The 11,645-nt window shown below is 38.7% G+C and overlaps 1 protein-coding gene across 1 annotated transcript; it reads right to left on the bottom strand.

The window, feature by feature from the left end:
- Positions 1 to 1,145: 1,145 nt before the first annotated feature.
- Positions 1,146 to 11,194, bottom strand: LOC101163079 (ATP-dependent 6-phosphofructokinase, muscle type). The gene is made up of 22 exons (XM_004070422.4): positions 11,014 to 11,194; positions 10,057 to 10,130; positions 9,848 to 9,925; positions 8,098 to 8,287; positions 7,810 to 7,975; positions 7,577 to 7,621; positions 7,172 to 7,280; positions 6,987 to 7,082; positions 6,829 to 6,921; positions 6,612 to 6,737; positions 6,437 to 6,501; positions 6,091 to 6,154; positions 5,839 to 5,985; positions 5,357 to 5,427; positions 5,186 to 5,273; positions 4,877 to 5,029; positions 4,630 to 4,794; positions 4,372 to 4,433; positions 2,429 to 2,540; positions 2,229 to 2,328; positions 1,576 to 1,681; positions 1,146 to 1,484 (listed from the first exon to the last, which is right to left on the bottom strand). The coding sequence occupies exons 1-22, from the start codon at positions 11,102 to 11,104 to the stop codon at positions 1,343 to 1,345; spliced, it is 2,343 nt and encodes a 780-aa protein (XP_004070470.1). The 5' UTR covers positions 11,105 to 11,194; the 3' UTR covers positions 1,146 to 1,342.
- Between the last annotated feature and the right edge of the window lie 451 nt (positions 11,195 to 11,645).

Below are 11,645 nucleotides of genomic sequence, written 5' to 3'. Positions count from 1 at the left end.
AGAAGGCTTCAATAATTTAAGATAATATTTTCATTTCATTTTAAAACGAAATGTTACTTATGTCTTTTTTTTAAATAATCACCATAAGTGTTTTCTGAAGGCCATTCCACATCACATTAATAAAGTAGTTTTATTTAAAAAAAAAAGAAACACAAAAGTCATGTTTTTTTTGCTTTGTTGTAATTTTCCTTTTTGTTTCAAATGAGATGAAGCAATAATGAAAGGAGGCTAGTGATGTAATCAGTTCCACTTTTATGAAACACCTCAGATGTAATCAGGAACAAATGATATAGAGATAGAGGAAAAAAACATTCGCAATTTGAAGGATTCCTGAGCTACTGACAATAAATAGTTTTAAATATTTATTCTCTGCAACAAATATGATTGGAGATAAATAAGAAGTTCACCTGCCATTTTTGATGCAATAATTTTGGAAGTTTTTGACTTACAAGTGTTGGTTATTATTAAAAATGTCTGTCTTGTTCTCCTTCTGACCGACACTGAGGTGAAGGTTTAATGCTGTGAGGGGAGACGGGATTATATCTTTGATGGCTTAGAATTTATCTCCTCATCCTAACTTCTGTTTACAAAATCCACAGAAGAATCCTCTCCCTGTTAACGGGTGAAAAGGGGAGTCTTACACAAAGTGTCAGTTGTGTCTGAAATTCTCCAGGGAAACAGATTTTTTGAAACATGTCCTAAGAGAGAAAATAAAGGCCAGTTTGCAACTTTACAACCAAACTTCACATTACAAAAACCAGAAAAAAAAACTTTACATTTTAGATTGATCTCAATTTACACGGTTTTAAGGGCACAACAATGGTCTTAAAAGTTCCTTCTTAATACAAAGGGTTTATGATTGTTAAAAAATATACAATATTTAAATTCTTGTGTGTAACAAGGATCCTAAAATTTGATCAGTACTGCAAAAATCTGCAGGCTGTTTTTTTTTATATGAAAGAGAACAAGATATCAGGTAAACATGATGGATAACACTTAACAATTTCTGCAGACCCTAGTTCTTATTTGGCCTTTTTTTTAAAATAATTTCTTACCCAAAATGAATTGGAACATTTTCTGAGATCACGGTTGACTTGTTTGAAATTGTTTTCATTTTTTGTGTGCAAAAAATATAAAAAATAACCACACATAATAACCAAATTTATTGACAGCAAACAGTATTTTCCTAATTAATATTTCATTACTTTTTTCCTGCCAGTTGGTCCTGTTTTTGATAATTATTTTGCTAATTCTACTGGATGGAAAAGAGTGACAGCACAAGAAAAGAGTGTTTTAGATACTTTTATCATTTATATGGAGAGGTTTTGCTCAGCTATGGGCTCTATTTCTTCAAAGAACCCGTCTTGTTGACCACGTGCTCCAAGTTAGCATGTTCAGATGTGTCCAGTTTGATGTCATATTTGGCTAGGATCTTCATGATGGGTCTGATTTTTAGCCACCACTGTGTCTTTGGGATCCGGTGCCTGCAGAGAAAAACAAAAGAGCGCACGAAAAATCATAATTGACCTGAAATTCTCCCTGGAGAATTCTATTATTTGAAGCTGTTCATCTTACTCAAAATCTGTGTCTGCTTTTAGGTCAGCAAGAGGCTGGAAGTTGAGAGCCCTCTTCCTCATGCCCAAAACACAGGCGGAGTCTGGTGTGTTGGCAAAGATACGACCTAGCAGAACAAATGTGTGAGCAGTGATGTCACATTGCTGCACACACATCAACATAGCTATGTAAAAATAGAAAAAAAGCAACAGTGGAACAGTGCCAGCCATTATGTCTATCAGATGAAATGATAACCACGTCTGTGAGAAAAGTTATTTTATACAGCACTTTTCCCCAGTCACAAAGGGATGAACAACACAAACCCCATAATAGAGAAAAAAAGAAAATTTAATAAAGATAAAGGCAAAACTATAAATACATATAAACATAAAGAGCACTCTGGAGTTTGGGAGCCTTCAGCTTGAAATCCTCAATTCCTTCTAACTTTAAAATGTGTGTGAAGGACAACCAAAAAAAAAAAACATCTTCAGAAAGTTTGTGGGGTCTAAGAATCTCAGTAAGAGGGACCTGCACATGTTAACTTCTAAAATTAAAACGTTATATTTGAAACAATGCGCTGGTAGACAGTGGAGCTCTGCTAAATCTGGAGTAATGCTTGTTGCTCTTTTGCAGGTTAAAGACGTGCAGCAGATGCATTTGACATGTGACCATACCATGCCTGTAGCACTCCTTGAGCTTCTCAGTCAACCATAAAACAGACTTGGCACCCATCTTTGTGGCAAAGTTCCTGTCGAAGGGTGTTGGAGTACCACCCTTCAGTCAGCCAAGCACACGCAGGTTAACACAAATGCAATCTTGAAAAAACTAGATGAAGAAATGTTGAGTGGATTAGAGCAGAAAATGGAGATCCTACCTGCTGCATGTGTCCCAGGACATTTTTACGGCAGTCAAAGACGCCTTTGCCTTCCTCTGAGTAAAGGCTGAAGATGAAGTCAGTCGTGTAGTTGGAATTGCAGTTTTCATTCCTTTTTCAAGAACAGTCATATATTATTCAGGTGTCACATTACTGGAAAATCTGACACAATTATAAAGATCCCAGGCAAGTTTCAATAGTAGGAAATAATGAGGTTTTCCAATTAAACACTGAGCAAAAAAAACTGAAGCAGCAAAGCAAAGTTTAGTCTATGGTGTTTATGGTCTTTTCTTGTTTTCCAAGTGTTATTAAAAATGCAAAAATTTTATTATCAGTAATCTGTTGTTTGTTCATTTTTCCTTCTTGAAAAAAATAAGGAATGTTGTCATTTGATCGTCCTAATGTCATCCTGGCGACAGTGGCTCAGGTGGTTGAGCGGGTCGTCCAATGATCGAAGGGTTGGCGGTTCGATTCCCCGCTCCCACCAGCCAAATGTCGTTGTGTCCTTGGGCATGACACTTCACCCTCCTTGCCTCCAGTGTGGCTCCACTGGTGTGTGAATGTGTATGAATGATCCCGGTGATGGTCAGAGGGGCCGTAGGCGCGAAATGGCAGCCACGCCTCTGTCAGTCTGCCCCAGGGCAGCTGTGGCTACAACCATAGCTTACCATCACCAAGTATGAATGAGGAGTGAATGAATAATGGCCACAATGTAAGTGCTTTGAGCGTCTGGAAAAGCGCAGATAAATCCAAGATTAAAAAAAAAATCCTGATAAAAAAAAAACTCCACTTCATGCCACAGAAATGTTTATTCTGGTTGTCAATAGTTTAATGCTAGTGATGACGACTGATAAGAAAATATGCAATAGTCTGATAAATTAAACAAGTTTTAAAAATGAATCACAATGTGGAATTTCATTAAAGCATTAGGGAATAGCAAATGTGTCATGATGTGTTGTTTGTTAGGGAGGGAGCATCCCCTTGTGCGATTACATTTTTTTAATATTCTTTCAATCGAGGTGAGTAAATTGATGATGCTGTAGAGCAAATTTCATTAGGCACTGTATTTATGACACACTCATTCACTAAAAAATGTTCTTTTAAAACTTGGAGGTGACAGATTCAATCAGCTTTTAATTAGGAAAAAAAAATTGTTTTCATAAAAAAAAAATTCACAGTCTGCCATTTCCAAATGCAGATGTTTATGTGAACATAAACAACTTTGGAGTAGATGCACTTTTCCTCCTTCACTGCCTGGGATTTTTGAGTCAGTTGTTGAACCGAATTTTTGCTAGACCGTTTGAGTTCTTTCCTTTAGCAAAAGAAAATCTTAACTGTTTTTTTGTGCACAAAAAAACACCTTAAACATAGGCTGCACATGTCCTATGCAGAAGACTAGAAAAACCCAAAGATGACAGTGAAACTAGTCTTTGACAGATTCAAGTAAAAGACAAACTGATAATATGAAAAGAATCAAAGCGGATTCAGTTTAATTTCTGTTTACTTTGTTTAGGGTTAGTTTTCTCTTTGGTGACACCTTCTTCCTCAGCACAATGCTGTTATTGTAGCTTTGAACAGGAGCAAAATAGTTATTATCAAACTGTCAGAGATGTAAGAGGACTCATCCTTGTCGTTTATGTGGCACATAAACGGCATAAATGTGACAGAACTCCTCCAATGTAGTTCATATTTTTGAGGCATGTCAAATTTAGATAAAACATTTTTTTGTCTTGCAGTACCAGAATTGATTAAAATGCAAGTTTTTTTCATATGCTGTCGTCAGATGGTAACATTTATTTTGAAATCAAAGTTATGGGTCTACTGCAGCGCTGAAAATCAGTCCTTTAACTGGCATCATGGATTCTCACAAGTTTGTCTTTCAGGTATTATAAACACTCAATCTGTTTTATAGTATTTTATTTTATTTTTTCAACAAAACCCACCTGAGAATCAGTCCTCTCTTTACAGTCGTCTTCATCTTTTCCAAAAGATGCTCCACATTTGCCTGTGGGCCAATTTCACAGCGTGCATACTCAAAACATGTTACTTAAAGTGATCTGCTGAAAACAAGCATTACACAGACCCCCAGCATAAGTTCATTGCATGATTGTTCCCTTGTTTTTTTGAGCCAATTGTACAAATTTAGACCATTTAGTCTTAGATAAAATACAATTCTAACGGAATCACAGCACTCTGCTCACCTCCAGATCTCTGATGGTAAATTTCTCCTCAAAGATGTAGGCAGCATCAGCCCCTGCGGCCAGACCTGCCATGGTGGCCAAGTAACCACAATATCCACCCATCGTCTCAACGATGAAGACTCTGCGCTTTGTACCAGCCGCAGACTGCTTGATTCTGTCACATGTCTGCAAAAAAGTGCAACAAAATACAACATCATCAGCTTGTAAGGTATGTGTGAAGGTGGGAATTTCCTTTAAAGAAACTAACAGATGTTATGGTGTTGAGGGCAGTGTCAGCGCCGATGCTGAAGTCGGATCCTGGGACGTTGTTGGAGACCGTAGCAGGGATGACCACGATGGGAATACACACCTCCTCGTATTTCTCTCTTGCCTGAACCAACTCCAGGCCTCCAACATAGGCCTACAACATCCATGGAAAAAGGCAGGCAGAGACTTTGTTTATAGAAATAAAGAAAGGGTGTTAAACTTTCATTGTACTATGTCCTCTGAGACAGTTGTTTACAAAACCTACAACTTGGATAAAATATCAAACCAAAACAAAAAACTGCAGTCTTACTTCAAATCCACCAATGATCACCAAAGCATGAATGTTGTATTTAGCAATGTTCAGGCTGACTTCTTCCATCATTTTTCCTGGAAGAGTTCTTAAGGAAGCCCAGAGACACAAAATTAGACCTTTTGTGTTTGTATATTTTATATTTGACTGGAAATTACTGTTTTTTTTTACCTTTTAGTGCCAAGCATTGAACCGCCCATCCCAGTCCAGCCGGACACTGAAGTCCATGTGATAGGTTCAATCTGCAGAATCAAAAATAACTTGTAAAAACTGTAAACACTAAAGCACCACATTTGTATCTAAAATGTAAAAAACACATTTTTACTGTGTTTTCTCCTAATAGTTTTTTTTAACAGGTCCCTCAACTCAGATCATGTTCTAACACATGTAATGTATAACTAATGAAAGAAAGCAATTTCCTATTTATTGTCTGCAGTGTAACACATAATCCCTGCTTGCATGCATTGCAGACAAAATAGAATTTACAAGAATCAAAAAAAAGGTAGCTTGGCAGCCATCTTTCAAGAGTCTAAACACAGAGTTTGAAGAGACCTTCAATTAAAGTAGCATTTACAACTGCCATCACACATTTCTTTCTTCATAATTTTTTCTGATATAACCATCATTTTTGCAAAATGATGGAGTGCAGTCACCTGTCCATGTGCCAGTCCATCAAAACCATCATGGACAGCTAGCATGGAGTGACCCTGGATGATTCCCATCTTCACAGCTGAGCGGACCGCAGCGTTCATGCCAGCGCAGGGAGCTCCAATGTTCATAACCGCCACATTGATGTTGCTCTGCCATCAGTAAAGACAACTGAGGACTCATTTGAAAGCTTAAAATGCTCATCTCAGGTGTTTTTTTTCTTCTGAAAAAGCAATGATAAAACGGAAGATGCAAACCTTGACATCTGGGGGATTTATGTGAGCCAGAAGCTTGTATGTGTTCCAGTTATTCTCAAAACTCCTGCACATCACACATGAATGAGCAGAACAGGTTAAAATGAACATTAGTTTTCTTCTGTGTATATGGAAAGTATACACACATATTTCAAATTTGTCTTATATTTTGATGGCAACTACCTGATCAATCTCAAAATCTGTGTTTTTTTTTATTCTTTCACTTGGTCTGCAAATACTATTAATAAAAAGTAGCTGATCCATGCAACAACAAAAATAAAACGGCTTCAAATTTCACTCATGGAGCATTAAATTAATAGAATAAAACACTTTAGATAACAATCCCTACCTCCCTCTGAGCTTGATGGCGTCTTCAAATTTGCCTTGAGCCATGGCGGCCGTCACGTCTTTTGTCTACCAGACAAAATGTTTTTTAAATTGTGAAGCAGAGAAAATAATGTTTAACTCTAACGTCTTAGCACTGAAAGACTCAAAGCATAAAGTGGGAAAATATAGGGACATACCACTTGCACACACTCCATAAGAGGTAATCTGACTGCTTGGTTTCCAGACAGGCTGACCACACAGGCAGGAGTGTCTGGAGTGGCCTCCAGCAAGGCCATCACTGCCTCTACTCCCATCCTGCTGCCCTGCAGGGCGCAGATACACACAGGTCGCAAGGTACGTGGAGCAACAAGGAAAAAAACAGGCAGCAAATTTGACATCTTCTGAGATGATTACCAAGATTCTGTCAAAGGCAGAGGGTGTTCCACCTCTCTGTACATGTCCAAGAACAGTTGTACGCGTGTCGAAGCCAAGCCTGTCTGTCACCAACTAGAAGGGAAGAAGAACAGGTTAGAAATGTGTCTGTGTGGCAACAATTCAACAGGAAAACAAACCTTTTTGATTTGGTCAGAAGTGATGGGTTTGCCATCTCTAGAAATGGCCCCCTCAGCGACGATGATCACATTCAAACGAGAACCTCGACTCCTTTGCTAGAATTAACCAAAAGGCGTAAGATTTTCCACTAGTGTGTCTATAGAGTAAGTTCAGGAAGTCCATATGTGAATAGAAGCAAACCCACATCCATCAGCCTCCTGCACAAATGGTCCTCCCAGCCCTCATCGGGAGGCATCTCCGGAATGAAAACCCAGTCTGCACCACAGGCCAGAGCTGATACAAGAGCCAGGTAACTGCAGGAGTGAACAGATGCTAATTTAACTCGGTAAACCTCTGTGTGCCTTCTTGTCACCAGCCATGGATACATTCATGATTATTGTGACACACAAGCCTATAGTTCTGAAAAGTTCACAATCAGGCTTAGATTTTTAAACAAATAAGTCAAACTTTCTTCCAATCAATTCCCTCCCCTCTAATCAACTCCCCTATTGGAGAATAGACTGGCCGTAATCGCTAACAAAGCTAAAACACACATTATTTGGAGCAGTGACATACCTGCATGTACATACATTGAACACATAGAACTCACCCACAGTGTCTGCCCATCACTTCCAGGATGAATGTTCTCTGGTGGCTGTCAGTGAACACAGCTTTCAGTTATAAAGTTATAAGGTTTATCAGTGATCTATAAAGCAATTAATTCAATAAAGACCCTGAGCAGCAATTTGGTTTTTAACAGAAATGTTGTGCATCTCATTTTTAAAATTTACTCCCTTTGCAGCAAACTTTGTGTGTCAGATTGGTTGTGCGTCGCTGTCACACCTTTGTGCAGTTGTGGTGATAGCATCGACCACCTCAATGATGCGATGAAGGGCGGAGTCAGTGCCAATGGTCATGTCAGTACCACAAAAGTCATTGTCTATAGAACCAACCATGCCGACAATGTTCAGGTGGGAAGATTTCTTGGCTTCTTCTGCTGATATTTTACCTACAAGTTTAAAAAACAGTATAAAATGTAAAAATGGAACTCTATTACTGCTAGTTAACATCTGGTTTCTGATGGGAGGTAGAAGAAATGTAAAGGTAGTATTCTGCAATCTGATTGTTTACCAGCTCGGACAAGGTCAGCCAGCAGGCCGCTCCATTCCGTCCTGAACTCATTGGCTCCTGTCAGACTGCCGTCTCCTCCAATCACACACAGATTGGTAATGCCCAGCTTCACCAGGTTGCAGGCTGCTTTCATGCGACCCTCCCTGGTTCGGAAGTCTTTGCAGCGAGCGCTGCCGATGACAGTGCCACCCTTACATAGGAATGCAGAGAGGGGGAAGAATTGGTTTCTGCTGAGCAAACATTTTTTCTGTTTGAACCAACTAAAGATTATCAATCAAAGAATAGAATTCCTCATAAAACTGCAGGAACTCATCAACAATCCTTTTTGAATCTAGTCCTGTGCCATCTGTCCATAATCAACCCTGATTTCTATAACAGCTCTCTTTCTAATCTCTATTTATCTCTATGTCTATTTATACAACACAAGTGAAGGGAAATGTAAAACACTTGTTTTTGTGTGTTTTTTTTGCCTTCGTACCTTTACTTTCAAGTCAATATTAAATGTCATAACCAAAAAAAGAGCATCCATTTATCAGTTGGATAAAAGCTGTAAACAGCAAGAATAACAAAACAAACTAAAGTTGTGGTTTTAACTAAAGTTATTTGTGTAAACAGCTTAAAAATAACACTATAACCTACAGTCTGCTCTCCTCATGTAATCCCCCCACCTTTTTTCCTATCATTGTACCTGTACTTGTTGCAATGACAATAAAGACTAATTCTATTTTTGTTTTCTAACTATAAAAGTGCAACACCAAGAATTTGTGACAATATTAAAACATAAAAATAAACGGTTTGGTTCTTGTCTACATGGACGACTATAAAGAAGTCAATACTTCCTTTCTGACTGAGCATTATAACTCTTGTTTTGTTTTCTGCTCTTAGCTCTTTACTGTTTCATTCCACAGCACTGAAAAACTCTACTCTGTCCCTATTGGGGTCACACTAGATATAATCTCACTAAAGAAATGGTTGAAGAATAACTTTGATGAAAATCTGCTTTTTGTGTCTTAAATATGTTTTTGCAGCATTTTTTTCATGATGGAGGATGTATATAAAGAAAATAAGCTTAGAGTTGCATTTCTGAGTATTTATTTATTGAAATTGTGAAACAGGAGCAGACAAAAAAATGCTGAAAAAGCTTGTAGGTGTGACATCGAACCTATAATGGCACACCGCAAGCTGCTTGCTTTGCTCCATTCCAATGCATCCTTCCACAGACAACTAGATCAACGTACATCTTCCTTTTCCTCATCTGAGCTGCATCTGGCTCAAAAACTGTACGGCTGGATAACTGCAATAGTGCTCGCCATAGCTGCACCTCTACTGTTAGTTTGGGGTTGTGAGGGGCTGTGAAGGAGTGTAAACAAAAGGATGACTGGAAACGGAGGCCGTCGCTCTGAAGAGCATAACAGATTTTTTGATTTTGCCTAAAAATGGCATAATCATAAATAAAAGACCACTGGGGACACTTTTATAGATCAAAATATGACCAGAGTGGGACTTTCAATTATGTAAATATAAAAATTTGAGATTGGCGTTTTTGCTCAAATAGCACTGTTTTTTTGTTTTTTTTTATTTTTAGATGAATTGGGTGCATTGGTGAGATAAACATTCCGGATTTTGGGTTTGTGTCTTATGTAACGCCAGGACCAGACCCAATGGATTCCTACAATTTTGGGGAGTAATTTTATTTACTGTATGTATAAATTTTCTAAAAACGTCCTTTGATCAGAACCTCATCACTCACCAGCTGCAGCATCATAGAAACACTCTCCCAAGAGGCCGAGCAGATATTTTCTCCTCCATCCACAAGACCCTGGTACCCCTACAGCATAAATACACAACTGTTTGCCCAAATTCTTCCACACACACAAATGACACACTTCATGAGGGCTGTAAAGCCTTTTATGAGATATTAAGATGGGCAGAGAGCAGTCATCTGCACCCAGCCCCTACCTCATGAACAAAGTAGACTTTAGCTCCGGTGTAAAGACCGACTCTGACTGTTGCTCTGACTGCAGCATTCATACCTATGAGAAACAAACTGCGATGACGGCTCCATTTTAGACAAGTCAAGCCTGATTGTCTTTGAAACGTGCTGTCAGACAGCTGCAAACTGTCAGACCCCATCTTAACCTTTTAAGAAGCTTGGCCTACGTGTTGGCTTCAGATAAGACATAAATAGCCGTGTGGAAAAAGACAGGAGCAGGGTTTAGGGTTCTGTATGTCTCGTGTATGTTCTTGCCCCCTGATGCCAGTACAGTAAAGGCCACTGTGAGAGTTTCTGTTGTGACGAGCCGGCATGCTGCGGCTCTTGTTTCAGACAGCAGCTGTGTATTTGTGAGCGCTTCTTCTGCCCATACCAGAAAAAGGTCATCATCACTAAAATTAGCCCCAAAGAAGAAAAATAAGGCACACAAGAAGCCGATCAACAGAGAGGGCTGAAGGCTGGTTTGGAAAGGAAGCTTTAACGGCCCTGTAAATAAAATAAAAAAATTGACTTTTTTTTTTAATGAGCTAAGCATCATGCAGCGTTATCCGAGCTAAGCAGAAACGTAAACATATTTTAAAAAATACTTTTATTTTGAAATGTCCTTGTCTAAAGTCACTTTTTAGACTTTTTTTTGCTGAAGATTTCTAACAACAAGCATGCATTGCCCACTGATGTTCCAGTAAAGCCAGATTGTCATTTGTTTGCATGCTCATGACTTATTCAGGATTACTCTGAACTGCTCTGACGTCTGTGCCTCCTGATCTTCAGGTGTTGTGAATGCAAAAAGAAACTTTAGTGACCCAACTAAACAATCCTGGTTTGCAATCCGGCAACAAAGAAAAAGATGCTTCCAAATACTATTTTCCCTTTTTGCAAAATACAGGAAAATTTTAAATTGAAAATGTTTCCCTTCTGCTCACCTTGGGCATCTCCACCTGAAGTCAGCACAGCAATGGACTTTCCTAGGCCCATCTTTGTGGGATCCCTGGTGGGATGAAGAACCTTGGACATGTTTAGACGAGGCAAATATCTGACGAGGGGGAAAAGCCAGAAGACCAGGGTGCTGTTACCTCAAGCTAGGCTCCGTAAGAGTTGAAGGAGAAGGCTTATAGACTAGTGTCCCTGCTGTCTCCTCCCACCAAGACCTCCACTCATTCACCTCTACTAAATATATCAGGATCAGTGGCCACCTGTGGTAAATAGAACCAGAACACACTGCACTCTGTGATGATGAAGCATGAAACAGAAATGCACCTTTGATTATTTTATTTCCTCTCAATACATTTCTGCAATATAAATAAATGTGAAATCCAAGTTGCTATACTTGCAAACTGCAGGCCAGAGAGCACCTTTTTAAAACAACTTCCAGCCTTAAAGTGAGAGATAATTAGAAAAACTCGGTGACCTTTCAGAGCATACCTGTTGTGTAAATCTGATAGAAAAACATCAAATGAGCTCAGAGTCTTAAATATCAGGACAGTTTTCATGAGGACCAAATCAGACAAGAAATAAAACTGTACTTGTATGATTATATTGAAAAACCAATTTTATT

The sequence above is a fragment of the Oryzias latipes genome, chromosome 7, assembly GCF_002234675.1.
Source record: "Oryzias latipes chromosome 7, ASM223467v1".
NCBI classification, from domain to species: domain Eukaryota; kingdom Metazoa; phylum Chordata; class Actinopteri; order Beloniformes; family Adrianichthyidae; genus Oryzias; species Oryzias latipes.
Note: the sequence above shows the minus strand (reverse complement) of the source record. Positions and strands in the feature narration are given on the sequence as shown.

What these genes read in the sequence shown, in the direction of transcription:
- LOC101163079 (XM_004070422.4), bottom strand. Translation starts at nt 11,104, where the DNA reads ATGTCCAAGGTTCTTCATCCCACCAGGGATCCCACAAAGATGGGCCTA. An exon ending in TGTGCAGGAGGCTGATGGAT is followed by an intron (nt 7,083 to 7,171) that starts GTGGGTTTGCTT and finishes GGTTAATTCTAG; the next exon opens with CAAAGGAGTCGAGGTTCTCG. An exon ending in CTTCTGACCAAATCAAAAAG is followed by an intron (nt 6,922 to 6,986) that starts GTTTGTTTTCCT and finishes CTTCCCTTCTAG; the next exon opens with TTGGTGACAGACAGGCTTGG.